The sequence below is a fragment of the Mustela nivalis genome (genome assembly GCF_964662115.1).
Source record: "Mustela nivalis genome assembly, chromosome: 5".
In the NCBI taxonomy this organism is placed as follows: Eukaryota; Metazoa; Chordata; class Mammalia; order Carnivora; family Mustelidae; genus Mustela; species Mustela nivalis.
Genome location: NC_139024.1, coordinates 134344173 through 134366216, shown reverse-complemented (window position 1 = coordinate 134366216; position 22044 = coordinate 134344173). Strand labels below are relative to the sequence as shown.

At 36.2% G+C, this 22044-nt stretch overlaps 1 protein-coding gene across 1 annotated transcript in view; it reads right to left on the bottom strand.

The window, feature by feature from the left end:
* The window catches only part of LOC309864919 (GDP-mannose 4,6 dehydratase), a 511379-nt gene that overhangs the window by 189485 nt on the left and 299850 nt on the right, over positions 1-22044 (bottom strand). Inside the window, exons 5-6 of the mRNA XM_082730876.1 lie at positions 18877-19069; positions 17936-18040 (exon numbers count right to left, since the gene is read on the bottom strand). Coding sequence (XP_082587002.1) covers positions 17936-18040; positions 18877-19069 — 298 coding nt within the window. The remainder of the gene's footprint in view (positions 1-17935; positions 18041-18876; positions 19070-22044) is intronic.

Sequence of the window (22044 nt, the reverse complement as noted above, 5' to 3'; positions counted from 1 at the left end):
GGATGACTATTGAGCTCTCCAGACAGCTCATCCATGGGCACAGGAGAGAGGGTAGAGAGAACAAAAATTCAGATTAAAAAATGTGCAGATGTTCCCTCAGAGGGCTTCTATTCCCCCGCTCAGATCTTAAACAAACACTTCCCTCTGCTACATGATTTATCCTCTTGTCCATAATGTCCATCCCTACAGCCACACTATACCTGTTCTCCAAGCACACGGAACTCCCAGCCTCTTGCTCATGCAGATCTCTCAGTCTTTATTTCCTTCCTTTTCGCATTATGATCCATCACTTCAACCATTTTCTTGCTAATGCCCTTAATTCCTTTGCTATCCTAGCTGTTCCACTTCACATACTCTGCAAAACCTCAAATCAATATCAGTGTGTTTCCTCCCATGCTGCAGCCTGAGTGCTATGGGAGAATACACCTATTCTAATTAAAGCTCCCCAACTCAAGCTAAGCTCCTGCTGCCTGGTAATCATTTTATATGACTTGCAAGTTCCCATCAGGCTTTCCTCCTACTCACCCTGGGGGATATAACCTCTACCTCATACACGTCTCCACTTTAGCTGACAAGACTGCTTGTCTCTGCTTGATGAATGGGCTTACCATCTACCCAACTGCCTGGGAGTCCCCTTTGACTCTTTCTCATTCACATCCTCCAGTCAACTATCCAACACCTACTGCCTTGACTTCTCAGACATTCCTGTACAACTCCCAAATCAGGCCTCTACTAGACCATGATAGTGGTGGCTGCCTAGTTTGTAGATTCCCCCAAAGGACATTTTGTTGTTGCTGTTGTTCCTTTATTCTTTGCATGGTCCTAATGGCAAAAGCCTGAGTCTACCTTTCTGACTGCGCTGATTTTTTCAAGAGCAGGAATCAAACCCACACTGACCCAAAGAAGCACAGCGACAGTGACTGGTTGAGGGATGGGCACCTAAGGATGGCAAGCCAGTTAGAGCCCTTCCCTAGGTCTTCTCCTAGGGAGAACTTTTTCCTTCAGCACAATGAGACTTAAAGATGCTGGTGACCTTAGTTCTGGCTTCATATAAGAAAGTGTTTTAGGATGACTGGGTGGCTCAGTCAGTTGAGCATCTGCTTTTGGTGCAGGTCATGATCCCAGGGTTCTAGGATCAAGTCCTGTGTCAGGCTCCCTGCTTTTCCTTCTCCTCCCTGCTTGTGCTTTCTCACTATCTGTGTTGTTATCTGTCTCTGTCTTTCAAATAAATAAAATCTTTTAAAAAAAAAAAAGAAAAAAAAAGTGGTTTAAAAGATGAAGCCAAAACAGAAAGAGGATATGGAGCCAAGAGACAGTGAGAGAGCACCCTCAAGTTATTGGAGTTCTGGTTCCAGTTGTCACTCTGGTCAGGCCAGATACATCTCTGTCACTTTCACACTTGGGTAACATCCATCCAACCTACCCTCTAACTTTATTTCTCTGAAGCCTAGTGTGAGTTTTGACATTTCTAAACCCAGATTCCTCACAGGGCACAAGTCCAGCTCAGTGAATGACTTCATTGGATCCTGAACCTACCATTTTCTCTTTTGGATTACTGCCACTGCTGCGAGATGCTCTTCTCACTTTGAGCAAAATCTGGTGTAAAAGCTTACAGATTCTAAATGCAAGTCTGACCAAAACCCCCTGAAGAAAGTCTTCAGTGATAGGAATAATCCCGTGTGATCTGGCTTCTGCCACCTTTTAGTTTCTCCTCCTGCCCCTTTCCCATCTCACAGTTCTCTCCAGCAACATCCAACTGTGTACAGGTTCCTCAGCAAAGTGCCTTCTCCTCTGTGAGAAATGTCTTTATCCAACTGTCATAATTCACGTATCACTTTGAGAAAAGGATTTCCTGAGTCTCCCCTCACTGAAAGCTGTTTCTCCTCCATACTCCTCAGTCACCCCTTTCATATGTCAACCTGCTTTTATTACACTTCACTGTAATTCTTAGTTTACTTATCTCTACCGTGAGATTTTTAAAGACAAGGATTATATTGATCATCTCTTTCACCAGAGTGTAGCATAGGGATATCACATGAAAGGTGTTCAATAAACATTTTCTGAACAGGGAAAGAAGGAAGTAGGGGTATTCAACAGTTTAAAGAGTAAGATAGCTTTTCATTGATACATTTAGTACATCATGAAGTTAGCCCTTTTATTTCTTTTGCCACAATTCTAGATTCTCAGGAATGATTTACCTCTTAAACCAATATGTTTGTTTTACAGGGATATGTATATCAGTAAGCATAAATATAACATTACAGAGGTCAGTTAATGATGAAGAAATTTTCTAGTCATACTAGGCAACTTATCTCTCTTCTGATACATTGTAGTCATAATGTCTTCTCACCCTCCATGTTTGTCAGAACCTCTACAGACTACTTTTCCCTCTATCTACAGGAAGCATTAGGGAGTGGGGAAAATCAAATTTTCTGTTATAGAAGATGATGCAGAAGAATCAAATTTTCTGTTATGAGAGAATACATTCAATTTATACAAGAATGGGATAATAGACATGGATATCATTTTTTGAAATCAACCCATGTTTCTAGAAATCACTTATTAATATTAAAAATGAGGTATCCTACATCATTCTATATGTTTAAGCTGCATTTCAGAAGTGATAAACAGAGCTCTTTTACAGAAGGACAATATTCGTACTTCTATTTGACATTGCTCATACTTGAACATCTTGGATTAAGTTTCTTCTTTTGCTTCTATCTTGACTCAGAATTGTAGTGACTTTTGAGAACTAAAGCAGGGCTGCTTCATATAAATTTCATGTTAAAAGTAGCTTTGAAAAAAAACATATTGGCCTATTCCAGTGTAGAGACTACAAAGTAAGAAAATCTTCAAAACAGATTTGATTCAAATTCTTCACCTGACAGGAGATGGGGGACAAGACAAATATCTATGAAATGAAGCTACTGTGTCTCCTTCCATAATATTCTTACTTGGCACTCATGATTCAGTTTGTTATTCTCTCCTGTCACAGAAAAGTAAAGTTATGCAGTAGCCTAAAAACAAATGAGTACAAATGATATTTTCTCACCCAAGGAAAGCAACTAACATTTCTTCCTCTGTAAGAACTGTTGAAATACTTGGGTTTGGACTTCTGTTTATGAAATATTTTTCAAAAAGGGTCAGACTCAAAGGGCAAGACAATCAGAGATAAAGGATGAGTTCTAGGTATCAGTTACCAGTCAATAAATGCCACTTTAATTGTTGATATGGAATAAATGTATATTAAGGAATGAAAAACAAGGAAGGGTATGGCTTTCTTATTTGCTATATAGTTACTCTCCACTACTACCATCTATGCTTTCTTGATATTCCTTATCTATTTGTGTCCTCAAATAAAGGCCAAGGGTGTCTAATGAGCACAGAAATGGCAGCAGCATATCTAAGGCACACCAGAGCAGGGACAGAAACTGTTTCTGAAGGACCACAGAAATTAAAAAAAAAAAAAAAAAAAAAGCATTCAGTTAGAATGATGATAGTTTTTCAACTTGACTAGTTCAATGGGTGTCCAGATATTAGGCTGAACATTATTTCTGAGTATGTCTGTAAGGCTGTTCCTGTTAGATAAGCATTTGATTGAATCCATAGACTGGCTAAGCACATTGCCGTCTTTACTGAGGATGGGTCTCATTATATCCCTCAGAGGCCTTACGAGAACAAAAATGCAGAGGAAAGGAGAATTCCTCCTCTCTACCCAAGTACCTGAGCTGAGGTACTGGTCTTCTCCTGCCTTCTCCTCTGAACACTACAAGTCTATGTCCAAGTCCAAGGGCGTCTGGACTCAGACTAGAACTACACCTGGATCTCCAACTTGCTGATGTCAGATAATGGGACTTCTCAGCTTCCATAATCATGAGCCTGTCTTGAGGGCCTTGTTTAATTTGCATAAAAGCAATGTCTGTGAGCTGCAAACCCAATATTCTTCAAATCAGTTTTTTTTTAAAGATTTTATTTATTTATTTGACAGAGATCACAAGTAGGCAGAGAGGCAGGCAGAGAGAGAGGAGGAAGCAGGCTCCCTGCTGAGCAGAGAACCCGATGTGGGGCTCGATCCCAGGATTGTGGGATCATGACCTGAGCCGAAGGCAGAGGCTTTAACCCACTGAGCCACCCAGGTGCCCCTTCAAATCAGTTTTTAAGAACAAATATTGTTATCATCAACAAAAAACAAATTTAATAATCATTTAACAGTATATAAACAATATAAAGAATTCTAAAAAATGAGAATGGCTACCATTTAGCAGTATCATTGACTCCCTAATATAGAGACTATAAAATAAAACTCAATGAAACATAATTTTTGAAAGTTAATAGACTTAGTTTCAAAATAGCTTAGTCTCATATTGCCCCAGGTTTTATGTCAACTACATGACAAATTCAAGAAAAGTAATTTATTTTCATACCTTGCTTCATCATTCCACATTTTCACTAATTAGATTTAGGATTTTGCAAGACTAAAAAAGCAAAACCAGGAAAGTAAAGAAGAAACAAAATGTTAAGCAGTGATAAAGGTCTTGAGGAAAAACTTGAGGGTCCAAAATAGGAGCCGATGTGACTAGAATAAAGCTCATTTGGGAAATGAAGTGTGACTGAAAAGACAGACCATTTTAGGAGCCAGCATAACATAATGGATAATCACCGGTGCTTTGGAGTCAGGCTGTCTGGGTTCAAATCCCAGATCTTTCACTTACTACAGGAAATTAATATAATCTCTCTAAATTTCCATCTTTCCACCTATGAAATGGGTTTCACCATATCTATTTACTAGTTTTATTATAAGGATTAAAAGAAGTAAGTGAAAAACAGAGTATGGTCTACGTGGTAATGGCTAAGTGTTAGCTGCTGTTACCATTATCATCATCAATATCACCAATAGTCCCAAAAGTTAAAACTTCTTGAAAATGTAAGCTATTAGCTCAGGAGCCCTCCATAATTCTCAAGAAGAATTTGTGCTTAAAAATTCTGGTATTAGAAGCACTTAGAATCCAGCCAAAGAAAAAGGGAATATGCTAAACACATCAAGCTAGTGTCAGAGACCGTGGGGGACATGGCCACAGAGTATGTTCATCCCATCAGCTGGAGGAAAGGAGTGTGTAGCAGGACAGCCACCTTAGATGCTAACTAGGTACGGCTTCAGAGTGAACAGTAACTACCCAGGGGAGACTTTCCTCCTGAGAGAGGTGCCAGATCCCAAAGCACAGCTCATGTGGAACCCTCAACTCCTGCAATCCCTACCCCCAAATCCATTCCAGAGAAGCAATTTCATAACCGCCAACTCTAATTAACACAGTAGTATTCAACTGTGTCTAGAAAGTTCTATTTATCTGTTAAAGAGACCTATACACGTCATTTTTTCCATATATGGTACATTAGCTCATTTAGTGCTGGAGATAGAAGAATAGATTATATTCATTTTTAAAATATTTTAATTCCCCCGACTGCTATTTACTTCCTATTAGGAAGATTTCCCTTTGTTTACAGGCTAAGGAAACATCCCCAAATGCCTAGCACTTCAGATTAAATACTCATCATAGAGTTCTGAGACTATACAGTCCAATGATCATTTACATGAGTATATACTAGTACTAAGGTTCTTCCTCCAATAAAATTAATCAGCACGCCTCTGAGAAATTCCTTCCTCTTCTTTAAAAAAAGGTTTGCTTCTTTTGTACAAATTCATTGTTAGGACTTTAAGAGGCACCTGGGCTAGGGTTGAGACATTTCCTGTGTACTTCAACCCAGCCTTCTTTAACATCTTGTGTGTACTGGGGCTTCCCCTATTCCATTGATAAAATTATGTTGCATGCCTACCTTTTCATGGCCAGGAAGTGTCTCTTTGTGATCAGATTGTATTTTCACTTCCTTAATTGCATCCCATTATGGGCTACTTATCCTCATGTACATCCTGCTTTAGCGCCTTTTAAGAAATCCTAAACATACTAGACATTTAAAAAGTTTTATTATAATGACCTGCCTATTCTGGCAGAAATAAGCCTTCTTTAAGTTAAGTTTTGCTCACTACAGGAATTTTTATTCTACTCATCAATAGGGTCTGTCTAGAGCAGGAATGTCTCCATAACAATAACTGGAAGTATTCATTAAGCCAGGAGTATATAAAGATGGTAAAAGGATTTGTTGACAATGGTTGAGCCCATATGCTAATATGATCCAAGTACAATTTATTAAGTGTATTTCTGTAACTGCATGCCCTAGGATTCCATGAGTCTGTAAGTATAAAGGAGGCCAGAGTAGTATTAGGGTCTACCTCTTGCTTAGTACCCCTACCTGATGAATCCCCAACAATTCTAGGAGTCCCTGGGATATTTCAAATATTCTCAAAACCAGTTGCTTAACGTTTGCACCCTCCTGGTATTAAACTAATTTAGGGAGAAACCACAGTCACCAGCATCCTCCACAAGAACTCAAGTTGCTACACGGTTCCTGATCCTCTGACAGTTCAGAGCAGCACGGGTTCTGAGTTTCCACAGGGCAATGCATCTCCCTCAATGAGTTGTGCTTTACACAAAAGTGGGGGAGATGCCTCTTTCTTAGCTCATGGCCTCCGTTCATGATCTGATCCCCAAAAGAGTATTTTTGGCATCCCTATGTCTCTAGTGTCACAAATTTCTTCATTTAAAAAAACAAAACAAAACAAAAAAGGCTTTGCTGCTCTCTCTTTGTACTGTATCTCCTTTCTCAGACCTAGTTACCTGCCTCAACTTTAAGGGGTTGCCAATCCCCCTCTTAATCCTAGTTCAGGATAAGTTTGGATTATACTTGTTATAAGTGTATTTTTAAGTATCTAACAAACTATAGAAGATATTCAGTGGTTCTGGTAAAAATGTCCAATGCCTCCTCACCCCCCAAACAGACACACAATGATCTTGACCTAAGGAACTGTTCTGTTTCAGGAAGATTCTCTCTATTGTGCCCCTTGCAGGCTGTACTGTCTTGCTGTGTTTGTTCCCAGAAGTTTATCATTATGTTTTAGTATTGGCTAAATACTAAATACACTGGTCAAATGCTGTCTTTAAGCACTGAAGCATTATCATCTGTTCCCCCCCCCCCAAGAAGAAACAATTTTTATTTATTTTAGAATACATAAAGGTACATAGCTCTTTAATAAAGGCGTTTAAAGTTGTTGGATTTTAGTAATTGAGATTTTAAGTGTTTGGGCACCTGCTTATTTGAGTCAATTAGGCAGTCAATTCATGAACTGTGCTATTGAGTATGCAGGAATACATTTTATCAGTGAATGATTTGACATACATTTATGCAACTGCAAATGTTATCAGCTGGTTTTTATGCAAGGTTTCAGTTCCTCCACTAAGCTTCCCAGAATGCTGATTATGGTTCTGGCATGCTGTGTGGCTCTTCTCTGATCTTCTTTCTTTGCAATGGTATTTTTTTTATAGCACAACTTTTCTTTCGCAAAGATGAGCACAGGAAAGGAATATAGATTTTATTTTATTTTTTTTAAAGACATTATTTTTTTTTTTAAGATTTTATTTATTTATTTGACAGAGAGAGATCACAAGTAGGCAGAGAGGCAGGCAGAGAGAGAGAGAGAGAGAGAGAGGAGGAAGCAGGCTCCCTGCTGAGCAGAGAGCCTGATGTGGGACTCGATCCCAGGACCCTGAGATCATGAACTGAGCCGAAGGCAGCAGCTTAACCCACTGAGCCACCCAGGCGCCCGGAATATAGATTTTAAATCCTCTATCTAGAAGAATCTTTTCTGCTGAGTTTGGTCTTTAAATGAATTCTGGGAAGTAAACATTACATAAACAACAGAAGTTCAGAACTTATTCTTGCTTCACGTTCAAAATTCTGTGGATGACTCTATCACATCTTGTCTGCCTTAATTACCAGTTACCAAGCTCTGAAAGCTTAACTTCCTTACTTCCTCAGGAAAGACAAGTTGTCTATCACTTTATTAATTTACTTTTCATTATTCCTTTTTATTATTATTACATTTAAAATTGTGAGATGGTTACAAACTCACCCTCCTTCTCCAGATGCAACATTACTAGTAGTGGTGGAAATAACAATAATGTGCTAGTAACTTTACTTACATTATTTCCTTTAATGCTCACAGCAATCTTAAGTTGAAACTTTATTATCCCATTTTATGGATGAAAAAGCTAAGGCTGAGAGAGACTGAGAAACTTGCCAAAAGTCACTCATTTAGTAAGTGATGGAACCTGGAGTGAAGCAGTTGGATACTTCTGTATCCTTATCTGAACCTGATTCAATTAAAAGGGAAAACAAAATTCCATATTAATAGTGAAAAATAAACCTTTGATTCAAACTAAATTTGGGAGAAAATGCTATTTGGAAAAGAACTGCAATTTGTCTTATAATTGATAAAATTTAAATTGCAGTTATACTGTTTTGTTTTTCTATAATATAGCCAAAAAGTAACTGAAACAAAACAAAAAATCTTGGTTTGTAATTTTTTCGACAAAAGAGCATTTTGTATTTCATGTAAGATTCTCACAAGACCATTAAAAAAATATCTGAATCATTTAAAAAATACTTCAGGGTATCATTAATTTTCCCAAGGGTCTTATATAGGTGTTTGACATTTACTATAATCCTTCCATATTCATCAACTTTTTTGACTTTCCTATTTAAATGTTCACTTGTTTAACTGCCAAAATCTCATCTGAAAATGGCCTTTCCTGTGATTTCAGCAATCCTTCAATACTACTACATTTTTTTTTCTTTTTGCAATTCATGGATGTGTCAGTGACTACTCTAATTCATCTGTAAACATCATTAATATATTCTGTTTTTGGTTTAAAAGCATCTTTAATTGGCAGGCCCTGTGGGATTCATATTTCTTCCTGTCTTAGTCTTATGCCAATGGCCACTAGAATCCCACAAACAAGTTTGGCTCCAACACAGTATTTCACCTTAGAAGGGAAGGAGTAAAGAGATATTCTAGGTTCAGTTCTGAAAATATAGTAAGAGGGGATGGCGGAGAAGAGAGGAGAGGAAAAAGAAATACACATATGTTCAAAATCTACCAGGCACTGTATTAATCTTTTTAACATACTTTCTCCTATTTTACCTTTATACTTGACCCACAGGTAGGTAACCAATACTGTCCCTTGATCCCCACAGTGCACCCACCCATTAGACCGGCACTATTAGCAGTACAGAAGAGGAAACTGAGGTCTGAGTAATAGTAGAGCCAAGCAGACTCCATCCAGGCCTGGCTTTGAGTAGCTTAATACACTCTTAACCATTGTGTACCCTATCTGCTTATACTGTGGGAGTTGCACTATGTGAAATCAGACAGTTGTTAGTTTGGTTTCCAATGTAAATGTCACTGAAATTACAAGACATTAAAAAAACCAATTTAACAGTCTCAGAAGTCTCACCTCAGTAGGTGGGAAGGACCTGACTTTGTTTAGTGGTAACAACCACCTCAATTAGACCAACTATTGCTTCAAAAGTCTTTCATGTTTTTAAGCAATTACACCTCATCTCCCCACAGAGAATAATATTGGCAGACAGCTCTGTGAAGTCCAAGTGCAGATGTCATCTGTGAAGTATCACAGTCTACAAATGTAATAGTAAGCCAGATGATGTCACTTTGTGCCCAACCGGAAAGGCCACCTAGAATCTAGTGGGTCCAAGGTGAGTGGCCAACAATCTAACCTTTTACACACAGACAAAATGGTATTGTGTAAAACTCATTAATGCTCTGCTGAACTCAAGCATGAGATTACTTCATCAGCTCATTTCACAATGGGCAGCCAATTTTTTTTTTTTTTAAAAAGGCTATGATGCTCATCTAAAAGAACCACAAAATAGCTTTAATATATAGAAATACAAATAAAATATTGGACTGTTGGATATTGGTTTGCTTGTTTCTTAATACTTCTATAAATGTATGATTTAAATTACTACTCAGGCAGGCAAATATAACTTTGTAATTTTTAAAGGCTGTTTTTCTTTACACACACACACACATACACACACAAAGATGAGTACTTTAATCTGTTAAAATTAAATAAAAACAAGTTCCAGTCATTTAATTTATATCCTGCATTCTATTATTCCCTGAAGCACTAAAATATCTATGAATACAAATTATTTTAAAGGAAAATTTTTAAATAAAGTGAACATCTCAAACTAATATTATTGTAATCCTATGCACTGTAAACTTATCTCGAATCCATTTTATTGTCTTATATCAAAGCCAGAACAAGGACTCTACAGCTTATTCCCAAAGGAAAGCTTTGTTCTTGTTATAACTTACAACAAAAGATAAATATGTTCATTTATTTTGGAGGTGGAAGGAAGGTCGTCATGAACCTACTTTGATGTCGTTCTGCTGACCAGTGGGTCACGAAAGTAAGAACTGAGCCACAAGTGATTAGGAGAGCCCTGCAATAACAACTGTGTTCTCTGGGCTTCCCTGACTGGCATTTGACCTGTAATAGACCATAATACTTAAGGCCTAAATGGTTTCACCTGGATCTACTTATTAAATCAGAGAGTTTGGGGTTTTTTTCTCCTGTGTTAAGGTGAATGCTTGCTAAAGCTTGAAGGATTTACTGCAAAATAAAAGTGATATGTAAAGAAAAAGAAGATCTCAGTCTTATAGATGACATTTATCTAGATTTGGTAATAACATTCAAGGGTGAGATTCTAGAGCAGACTTTCTCACCCTTAGCACTACTAACGTATTGGGGCTGGATAATTCCTTGCTGTTGGGGCTGTCCTATGTATTGTAGGATATTTAAGAACATCCCTGCTGCTGCCCTCATTTCCAGTTGTGACAACCAAAAACACCTCCAGACACTGTCACGAATCCTCTGTGGGGCAAAGTCATACTCTCTGCATTCTCATTCCTTCACCCCTAGTTCTTAAGATTTAGTCTATCTTCCAGGAATGAATAAAGACCAATGTTCAGAAAAAATGAAGGGGAAAATTACTCCAAATTTTACTGTGACTTAATCAGTTAATTTTTACAGGAATTATAGTTTAAACATATGAAAATGAATTTAAAGTATTAAATACAGTCAGACATGTTAAAAAGCAAAACACTTGGCAGCTTAAAAACAACAACAACTACTCAAGTCTAAAGCTTGAAGCCACAAGTTCATGAACCTTAAAATGTCAGATTCTCTCAGTCAGGTGAAGACTGTGTTTAGACTGATATATATGATTTCTTATGAAGCCCGTATTTAGTGGAATGTGCTATATCATCTAAAAATGGCTCAATATCTAAACAGTAGTAGTACACCATCTATTTGTGGTAGCCTTAAACTGTTAATTACAGGTATATTTAAAGTATTTTATATCTTCTTATTGCCACATGATTTTTAACGTACTTTGCATTAGTTCTGTTTCTTCTCATTGTCAACTTCTTGGTGATACTCAAGTCATTGGTTTCATATCTTATTTACACTGAAACATTATAAAACTAATGTATTATTATTATTATTCTGCTAAATATCTGAAAGGACTATTGCCTTTAACCAAATTAATTAATGTCTTTTACAAAAGTTAAGAGCAACTGAGATAAATTTCCAACTTCTTCACTTGCTTTGTTCCGTAGCACAAGTACCAGCTCTGCTTCATGGGGGCTGATTTGCTCACTTCCAACTCACAATTCATATACATGCTATTTCTGCAAATATGAACAAAACTTAAGTCATTCCTTTCTTCAGGATTATTTTAGCTTTAGCGTTGACAACATGTTAATTTTGTCACCTTGGACAACTCAACCTCATGCTGCTTCAGTTTCTTCATTGATGAAATACATGGGATGGAATGATCTTTAAATTCCTTTCTAGCTCATAAGTTCTGAGAGTTTTTGGGGAAAATACATACAAATGGATATTAGCTGTTTGTTCCCTAAAAGCTCTTTAAAACAAATAATATTATCTATTGGGTTAATACACACAAGGATCAGAAAAAAATAGGTGTATGAATTTCCATACCCAAATATAGAAATATGTAACTTAAACAAGGTTAGTCAAAATGTCTCTAAAAAGAACCTTTAGGGTATTAATTCACAATGTCAAATGCAACAAAACAGCTCAAGAATATAATATTCTTCATTGTTATATTTGATGATGATGATGATGACGGCCAAACTACTCTCATTCCCTCAGCTGGGAAATGATAAAAAGTTCTTCTTGAACTTTTTGCACCAGCTTCTTAGTGGTATTTATTAGGCTTTATGTGGAAGACAGCATTATTTAGGGGTCAAACATGGAAGGAGAAAGAAAAGGAGGAAACCTATTGAGAAAAAAATAATACCTTCTGTAGAGCCGAGTAAATGTTCTAGTTTTATACACTTAAAAAAGAAGAAGAACAAAAGAATGGAAGAAATAGGACTGTTGATGGACCATGATTTCTTACTCAGGTTAAAGGGATCCAAGGGATGGATCCAATCACTGCATGTGACTCATTGTTAGTAAAATAATGGTGTTGAGGTAGGTTCACATAGCCAAACTTGACTTCTTCAGTTGATTTTGGAAATAGTAGCCATTGTATTGTCCAGACAGACCTTATGATCTATACATTAAGATGAGTCAACATAAGAAAAATATCCTCATAAAAAGACTGGAACTCTTTAAACTGATCTCTGTAGCACCAGTAGCAACTAAGTGAGAGTCAAAAATCAACAGGTCCTACCACTGTGAACCAACAGACACTTAAGCCTCAACTGCAGATAGTAGACAGCAGAGAACTTTCACCAAACACATTCTTGGTGTGGGCTTTCTCTCAAGGACCTCCTAGGAAGTCTACCAAAAACCTACACCATTACTTAGCTGTAGGAGATGAGACACTATTTCTACAATCATACTGAAAATGGAAAAGTCACATGAATGCTCAATATCATGTGCATTTTACTTTTAATCACAATGGCTACAGTCATTTAAGTCAGGAAATCAAGTTGAATCATTTGGCTTTTCTAATCTACTGAAACTAGAAGGTAGGATGTCTCTCTTTGTTCATTCTTGATGATCATGCAAAATATGAGAGTTTCTTCAATATATTATTTTATATATAACATATAAATGCTATTTATAATTTTTAAAGTTCAGCAAATTAATATCTGTGACATGCTAATATAAAAATAAAATATAATTAGCAAAATGGTTTAATTATCTAGGTGATGAATAGTAGGAATTCCTGTTACTTTACCTTCTGAATTAATAAACAATCAATGGGGTGTCTGGGTGGCTCAGTCTGTTAAGTGTCTGCCTTCAGCTCAGGTCATGATCCCAGAATACTGGGATGGAGCCCCGCATTGGGTTCTCTCTGTGGAAAGCCCGATTCTCCTTCTCCCTCTGTCTGCCACTTCCCCTGCTTGTGTGCTCACAGGCCCACTCTCTCTCTCCCTAATAAATAAAATATTTTAAAAAGAAAGTATATAAATTTGTATTTCCATAAGAAAGGTGTCAATATAGCCACATTTGTGGCAAACAGAACCCTGTATTTATGTACATATAGCTACAGAGATACGTAAATGAAACCTAAAAAATTTCAAATTTGGAGAAACAATATGAGAGGAAAAAGCTTTTCAGATACATGTGCAGTTTTGTGCAATTTATTCATAAAGCAACTATCACTTTAATTCGAAAGACAGTATATTTTTTATTTTAAAAAGTTGAGTGCTTATGAATAAAAGTTCCTTATGAATATTGGTGAGTATTGTTATATAATATATAGTATTCACAGAACATGATACATATCATACTTTTTCATCTCTTTATGGACATATAAGTCAAGAATTTTAAATATTGTTCATTATTAATTTGTAGTAGATATTACTCAAATGCCTCCATTTATAAAAAAGCAAACCTAAAGCATGAGCATTATCAAACATGCCTTAATTGAAAGAATGACTGCATGGCTGACTGGGAAACAGAGCCCAAGTCTTTGGATTACTGATTTTATTCTCTACAACAATAATCTCTACCAGTTAATTTCTGTGCTAAACACAGGTGATCCCAACTATCTTTATAGGCATTACAACCTTCTCATAACAAAGCAAAATAAGTATACTTAAAAAGAAAACCATAAAGGGCATATGGGTGGCATAGGCACTGTTGAGCATCCAACTCTTAGTTTCGGCTCAGGTCATGATCTCAGGGTCATGAGACAGAACTCTGAGTCAGGCTCCATGCTCAGTGGGGAGTCTGCTTGAGATTCTCTCTCTCCCTCTCCCTTTTCCTCTGCTCCTCTCCCTGCTAGTACATGTTCTCTCTCTCCCGAATAAGGGGGAAAAAAAGAGAAAACCACAAAGTATTTGGAATAGAGAAAAGGCAAATAATAGAGTCAAAAGTGAAATAAAAAGTGTCAAACTCAGGAGGAAGGGCTGCTGTAATGAACTATGCTCCTATTCTTCAGTCAATTCCTAGTTTATTTGGTTCTATCCCTCAGTACTTCAATAGAGCACAACAGAACCCCAGCTGACCCAAATACTTCACAAGTTCTGTTTAAGGATGGGTTACCTATTGATTCTCCTTGACTTTAATATTGGAAATCCTTTGCATAAGACTATCTTGCTACCTTGGGAGAAATATTAAACCCAAATGAAATTTCCTTGATGTTGAGGAACTAATTATTCTATAGGCGAGGCCTGCAAATGTTTTCTTAAAGGGCCAGACAGCAAATGTTTGGGGCTTTGTAGGCCACAGGACTCTACTGTGAAAGCAGCCATAAACAATATACAAATAGATGGATATGGTTGTGCTCCAATAAAATCTATTTTAAAAAATAGGCTGGTCGGTTGGATTTGGCCCATGAGCCATTATTTGCCAACCTCTGGTCTAGAATACCTTTGTGCTGGAAAAATACTTCTTCCATAATTTTTTTTTCTTCCATACGTTTTTAAGTTAGAAATTCCCATGGAATACTGTTCCTGTAGTCAAAAGGGCTGTATTAAATATTTTTTTTTAGAGAAAATGTACACATCCCAACAAAGGTTGCATCAGTTTGGGCTCTACTAATTGGACATTTGTGGTAATGTATCTTAGAACTACACTGAGGTTTACCACTGCACTATCTAAAGAGCATTTGCCTACTGTAGTAACAGGGTAAAAGATGACTGATGCATAAATGCTCAGTCTACTTTATAAATGAACTTAAAGTACCACAGCAATTGTAGGTATATAGACTAATATTATTAATTAGAAATGCATTTTATCTATTGCAGTATATCAGGGTCAATCTTTATTTCAAAATGGCCTTTAGCTACACCCTTACATGAAACCAGTAAAACAACATTCATTTCACACTTTTATATAAACCCCTACTATTCTGTAATTCAGACTGCCCACCTTTAAAGTCTGTAACGTTTTACTAAAACATGAGATATTCATTCCTTCATTCATTCAAAATATTTACTGAATGTTCATTAACAGATAGGTACTGTTTTATAAGCTGAAGATTTAAAAATATAATACAGTCCTACAATTAAGGAATTCTCAGTCTGGCAGAGAATCTCTTTGGAAAATATAACTGACAAAACAATAGTATTATGGTAGGATTAAGTTAATATGAAAATTAATTTCCAACTTTCAAAAAAGCTCTAAGTATTAAGTATTAGATATCTTAAATATTATATTATTCCACATATACTCCTATTTATTTTTCATTATTTGATATTAAATGAAATAAAACAGGAGCTATTGATTTTCAGATATATAATAAAACAAAGCAGAACAGTTTATGCTACAAAGTCTTTTTTAGACAAACATTTAACAAAAGCCCTCGATGTAGAATATTGTATATAGAATAACTCTGTATGTTTAAGATAAAGACACTTGGAGTGTTTTTGAAGGAGTTTTAGTGGGCCTGAGGGCAGAGCTGAGAATCAGTAAGAGGGAGTGAGAGGGAAGAAAGAAGTATTAATTTTAAAATAATTTTTTAAAAGAAGGGTTTAACACTGACAAAGACAAATTAGTTCTCATTATAACATATGCAAATAGAAGTGTTTTTTTTGAGGGAAGGTCATATTTTAATGTATCTTTTCCTTCTGCAACTAAAAATGTTTTTCCTTATCCTAACCTGGTCCAAAACAATTGACTTTTACTTTTTTTTTAAAAGATTTTATTTATTTATTTGACAGACAGAGATCACAAGTAGGCAGAGAGGCAGGCAGAGAGAGAGGGGAAGCAGGCTCCCTGCTGAGCAGAGAGCCCAATGCAGGGCTCCATCCCAGGACCCTGGGATTATGACCTGAGCCGAAGGCAGAGGCTTTAACCCACTGAGCCACCCAGGTGCCCCTTGACTTTTACTTCTTTATTTTGTTCTGCAGGTAGAAAGTTGATACCCAAACAATGGGTATAAACATGTTTATGAGGAAAGAGGCAGAGGCTATCATTTACTGAGCAGATACCTTGAGCATCCTGCATACCAAATGCTGTGGCCAAGGAGAGGTAAGATTTTCCTTTTTTTCTTTTCCCTCTACTAAGGACACCCAGAACCACAAAATTATTTAAAGATATTTTTCTGGCTGCTTATTAAGTTGTTTTCTTTTGGGGCAATTGGCATGACAGACTGGGTTCTTATTCTTTAGCATCATATAATGGGAATTTTTAAGTTATGCAATTATAAAAAAATGTATTGATATTTAGGATACCTTTATATATCTGTCACTTTATTCTTTCCTCATGACTTGTAGGTTAATTATGTAGCTATATAGTCACATAAAATTTCATTGAAAAAGTTATAAGCATTACTAGTTGTTGGACATGAAACAACTTATAACATTTGGACTTACATGGACTTTTCATTTATTCTCAAGCTAAAAGGCTAAATGATAGTGAAATTGTATAAAACATTTCAGAATTAGGTTGTACAAATAATTTTCATTTTGTAAAGAGTACACATGTTTTGTAAAGATTTCTCATGCTTCAGCAAATAAGAAATAATGATAAGAATACACATTTTCTTATTTAAAGCCTAAAATTTGGAACAGAAAAGCTAGCATGTTGCTGACAGTTTCAAAAGCAACTGTGAAAAGCAAACAAGCCAATGCAAACAAAACAGTTTTCTGAAAAAAAAAAAAAAAAAAAGAAAAGGGATAATGATTCTACATATCAGCACTGATTTCAAATTATTTTAACATATACTTTAGAAGCACGGTAATTTATGGATGTCTCTTTAAATGGAATATAAAGAAAGAATACTGAATATCTAACAGACTCAAAGTAATATACATATATTCTACAAGTTGAGTCTACATGCATAAGAGTGACTTCCAGAAACAAGCCTTAGTATATTCCTTTCCATTCATTTGGAAACTTCCTAATACTTAGGTAAAACGTGCTTGATAAGACCTACTAATGAAAATGGTAAAATAAGAACAGTGTATAGTTTTCCTGTTTAATAAAAACCTAGCAAACATACTAAGTAATTAAGTTTGGATTTACAGTTCTTCATTTACCACTTCTGACATTCACAATATAGTTGACTCTTGAACAATATGGATTGGTGACAGACGGTGACTCTCCATGCAGTAGAAAACAGGCATATAACTTCTGATTCCCTCAAATTTAACTAATATCCTACTGTCGACTAGAACCCTTACCAATAATATAAAGTTGATCACATATTTTGTATGTTATACGTATTAAAGTTGATCACGTATTTTGTAAGTTTTATGTACTATATGCTATATGCTTACAATAAACTTAGCTAGAAAAAAGAAAATATTAAGAAAATCATAAGAGAAAATACATTTACAGTACTGTCTTGTATAAAATCCATGTAAGTAAATCTGCAAAGTTCAAACCCATTTTTCAAGGGTCAACTGTAGTTAAAAGTAGATGTGAAGTTTTCCCCAGTCTGTACAGTACATATGCAGAATGTAACATACAACTTTTTTAGTTATTGTTAGTCTGAAACTGTCTTGTCCATTACCATATTTACTGACCTCTTCTGGGACTCTCATGATTGAAGAGAATGCCATTCACTGCAAAGAGATTATATGCTTCCCGGAAGTTTACCACAATCCAATAGGCATAGAGTTTAGCAGCCCCTGTTGGAATAATTTTTTAAAAGCAAATAAAAGATGGTGTATTATAATAAAAGATGGTGATTTTTCACCCACCTTAAACAAGTAACAACTTGCAAAAATTAATTTGTAATATACTAAGTTAGAAAAAGATAGGAGTCAAAGCCAATGACTAAAGGTTCCTTTGCCAGTTAATCATGTGCACAAGAAAATATTTAAGATTTTTTTTTTTTAGTTTTATAATACCCACAGTTCTGTCTTCTACAATCTAACTGATTTGGTGATAATATACGCAATAGATCGAGTTGATCTAAGGTCTTATTTCCGTTTTCCTAGTTTTAAGGAGTTAGAAAATGAAAAAAAAAAATGGAATCTTAATATTCTAGGTGCTTTGAAGTTTGATCACTGAAGCCTTTCATGAATACTCTTTTTACAAATACATAAGATATAACTGACCCCCTTTAAAAAAAAAAAATTGAACCCAGGGAAACTTCCATTGGGGAAATAAAAAACATGAAACCTATCACTTCAGCAAATCTCACAACAGTTAAGTAAAAAAAGTCTTGTGGGTCTAATTTTCCTTTCAAAGTGATGTGTACAGAAGGGCTGGATGAACGTGGATCACTGAAGTGAAGTGGTAATTTTGTCCTGGAGGCAATGACAGCAAATACTTAGAGTGAGCAGTGTATAATGTTCTGCTTCCCAATTTCTAGTCATTTTAGTCTAATCTTAATGTTAATCTGACAGTCAAATGACTTCAGATGAGAGACAGGAATGGATTTAAAGCAGAAACACATGCATGCCTCATGCCAAGAGAACATGCATGGCACATGCACAAGGCTGTACCCATGAATTCTCACCATACGGTGACCGAGGATAAAAAGGAGTCGTCTCCTTCTGGGGTATTTCTTGCACTTTCCCATAGAGTTCACTTGTTGAGGCTTGGTAGAACTTCACAGAGTTGATAAGGCCACAGGTTTTAACTGCATCCAGAAGCCGTAAAGTGCCAACTCCATCAACATCCGCAGTATATTCAGCCAGGTCAAAAGAAATCTGGAAATAGCAGGTGAAGATAGTACCACATTAATGGGTAGCAGCAACAAAGGTGCTGACAGTGGTAACAAACACATCTTACATTTCACATACTTAGAAATGTTGTTTGTGACAAAATATTATTTTCATAGCAGAATAAGTACATGAATGTCATCTATTTCTAACATCAAATGGTTGAAAATATCTTAAGAAATACCAACAAATTATCTATGGTAAAATGAAGAACAATTATTTTTTCAAAGGCTTTATTTATTTGAGAGAGAGAGAGCACAAGTGGGGTAAAGGGCAGAGGGAGAAGCAGACTCCACTGAGCAGGGAGTCCAATGCAGGATCCCATCCTAGGACTCCAGGATCAGGACCTGAGCCAAAGGCAGATGTTTAAATGACCAAGCCACCCATGTGCCCCAATGAAGAACAATTCTAGGCTGAAGTTCCTAAGGCAGTGTTTCTCAAAGTACAAATCCCTGCTCCTCTGAATGATCTGGGAGGTTTCTAAAAATTCAGAATTGAACCAATCTCTTGGGGATGAAAGCCTAGAAAAATCCCCGTTTATAATGAGTCCCAGTTGACTTTTACTCTCGGAGAAGTTTGAGAACATGTGCTTTAGACACAGTTGATTCTTTAAAATATTGTTAATTTTAAAATATTGTTATTAAAATATTTTTAAATAAAATCAAGAGTTACTTTTTAGTATATTACATATATACATATAATCTTTTAATTATGAGACACTGACTACAGTAAGATGCTAATGTATAAAACTGAATGATTTCTAAAAAGAGGGTGTTAAGGAATAATTCTGTATTTTTTAGTTTCTTAACGTAGTCCTTAAAAAAAAAGTGACTGATATGTTTTTTCTAAAATTATTTCTAAACATAATAAACAAGTTAACCTAATATTAAAATATCCCAAAATAGTATGGCTGAAAATCTTTGTTGCTGGTTTATTTGCAGGTCACAAATACAGCTGGTCACAATGCAAAGATGCTTCCTTTCTGCCTGGAGAATGACCTCAATACTCACCTGGAAAAACTCGGCTCTGCAGTGAGGAGGTTACTGGCCCACATTGCTGCTAATCCTGAGTGTTACTTGGGCACAAGCTACAGTCTTGTCTGTGCACAGGGTATTTAGGGAACAGGTGAGAGGTGACAAGGCACCTGACTCAAGACTACTACACTCATGTAATGTAAGCCTGTCAGTAAAACTCACAGCAGCTATGAGATAAAACAATAAGTGTTTTTCATCCCCAATCTTTCAAAGTCAAGAAAGCACAATTTCGGGTTACTTTATTCTTTTCAAATAATGGTTTACTGCAATAATTTTACATACCATAAAATTTACATACCTTCTAAAGTTTACAACTCACTGGTTATTTATTTATTTATTTATTTATTGGACAGAGAGAGAGATCACAAGTAGGCAGAGAGAGAGGAGGAAGCAGGTTCCCCGCTGAGCAGAGAGCCCGATGTGGGGCTCGATCCCAGCACCCTGGGATCATGACCTGAGCCGAAGGCAGAGGCTTAACCCACTGAGCCACCCAGGCACGTCTGGTTTTTTAGTATATTTACAGCATTGCACAACCATCACCACTGATGAATTCCAGAATATGTTCATTATCCCCAGAGAAAACTTGGTACCCATCATTAATCACTTACTGTCTTCCCATCACACCCCCACGGCCACTAATCTACTTCCTGTATTTATGCAGTGACCTATTCTGGATATTTCATATATAGAATCATAATATGTGGCCTTTAGTGACTGATTTCCTTCACATATCATATTTTCATTTCTCTTGGACATGTACCTAGGAGTAAAGTCATTTTCATACAACATGTAACATTTTGAGGAACTGCCACACATTTTCTAAAGTAGCTGTACCATTTCACATTCTCACCAGCAGTAAATAAGAGTTCTAACTATTCCCTACCCTACTCAGTACTTACTGTGGTCTGTCTTTTTGAGTGTGAAACTATACATCACTGGACTTTTTTTTTTTTGTATTATTAAGGTATAATTGACATATGCCATTACCTTTGTCTCAAGTGTATGTAATGATTTATGTATATATCATGTATATTTATGTATATATCATGAATCGCCACAATAAGTCAAGTTAACATCCATCACTACAGAGTTATAAAACTTTTTGATAACTTTTAAGATCTACTTTCTTACAAACTTGCAAATAATACAGTATTAACTACAGTCACCATATATGTCCATTACTTAATCATTTTACAACTACAAGTTTTTACCTTTTGACCACCTTCACCCATTTCATCTACTGCCTACCACGTCCACCCCCTTGTTTCTGGCAACTTTGTATCTATGACTGTGTTTGTTTTCTTCATTCCTTTTTTAGATTCCATATATAGGTAAAATCATATAATAGTTGCCTTGTCTGACCTTTTTTACTTATAATAATGTCCTCTGGGCTCTTACATGTTGTTGCAAATGACAGGACTTCTTTCTTCCCTATGACTGAGTAATATTCCATTGTGTATGTATACATGTGTATGTATACACACACACACACACACCACATCTGCTTTATCCCTTCAGCCATCAATGGACACTTAGTTTCCTTGTATATCTTGGCTACTATAAGTAATGCTCCAATCAACATGAGAATGCAGGTATCTTCTGGTAGTTCTGTTTTTAATTTTTTGAGGGAACTCCATACTGTTTTCCATAGTAGCTACACCAGTGCATTCCTGTATTCCCACCAACAGTGCACAAGGATCCCCTATTCTCTACCTCCTCACCAACACTTGCTCTCTCTTGACTTTTTGAGAACAGCTATTCTAACAGGTGTGAGGTGGTATCTCATGGTGGTTTTGGTTTGCATTTCCTTGATGGTTAATGATGTCGAGCACCTTTTTGGGTACCTCTTGGCCACGTGTATGTCTTCTTTGGGAGAATGTCTATTCAGATCTTTTACCCATGTTTAAATTAGATTGATTTGGGGTTTTC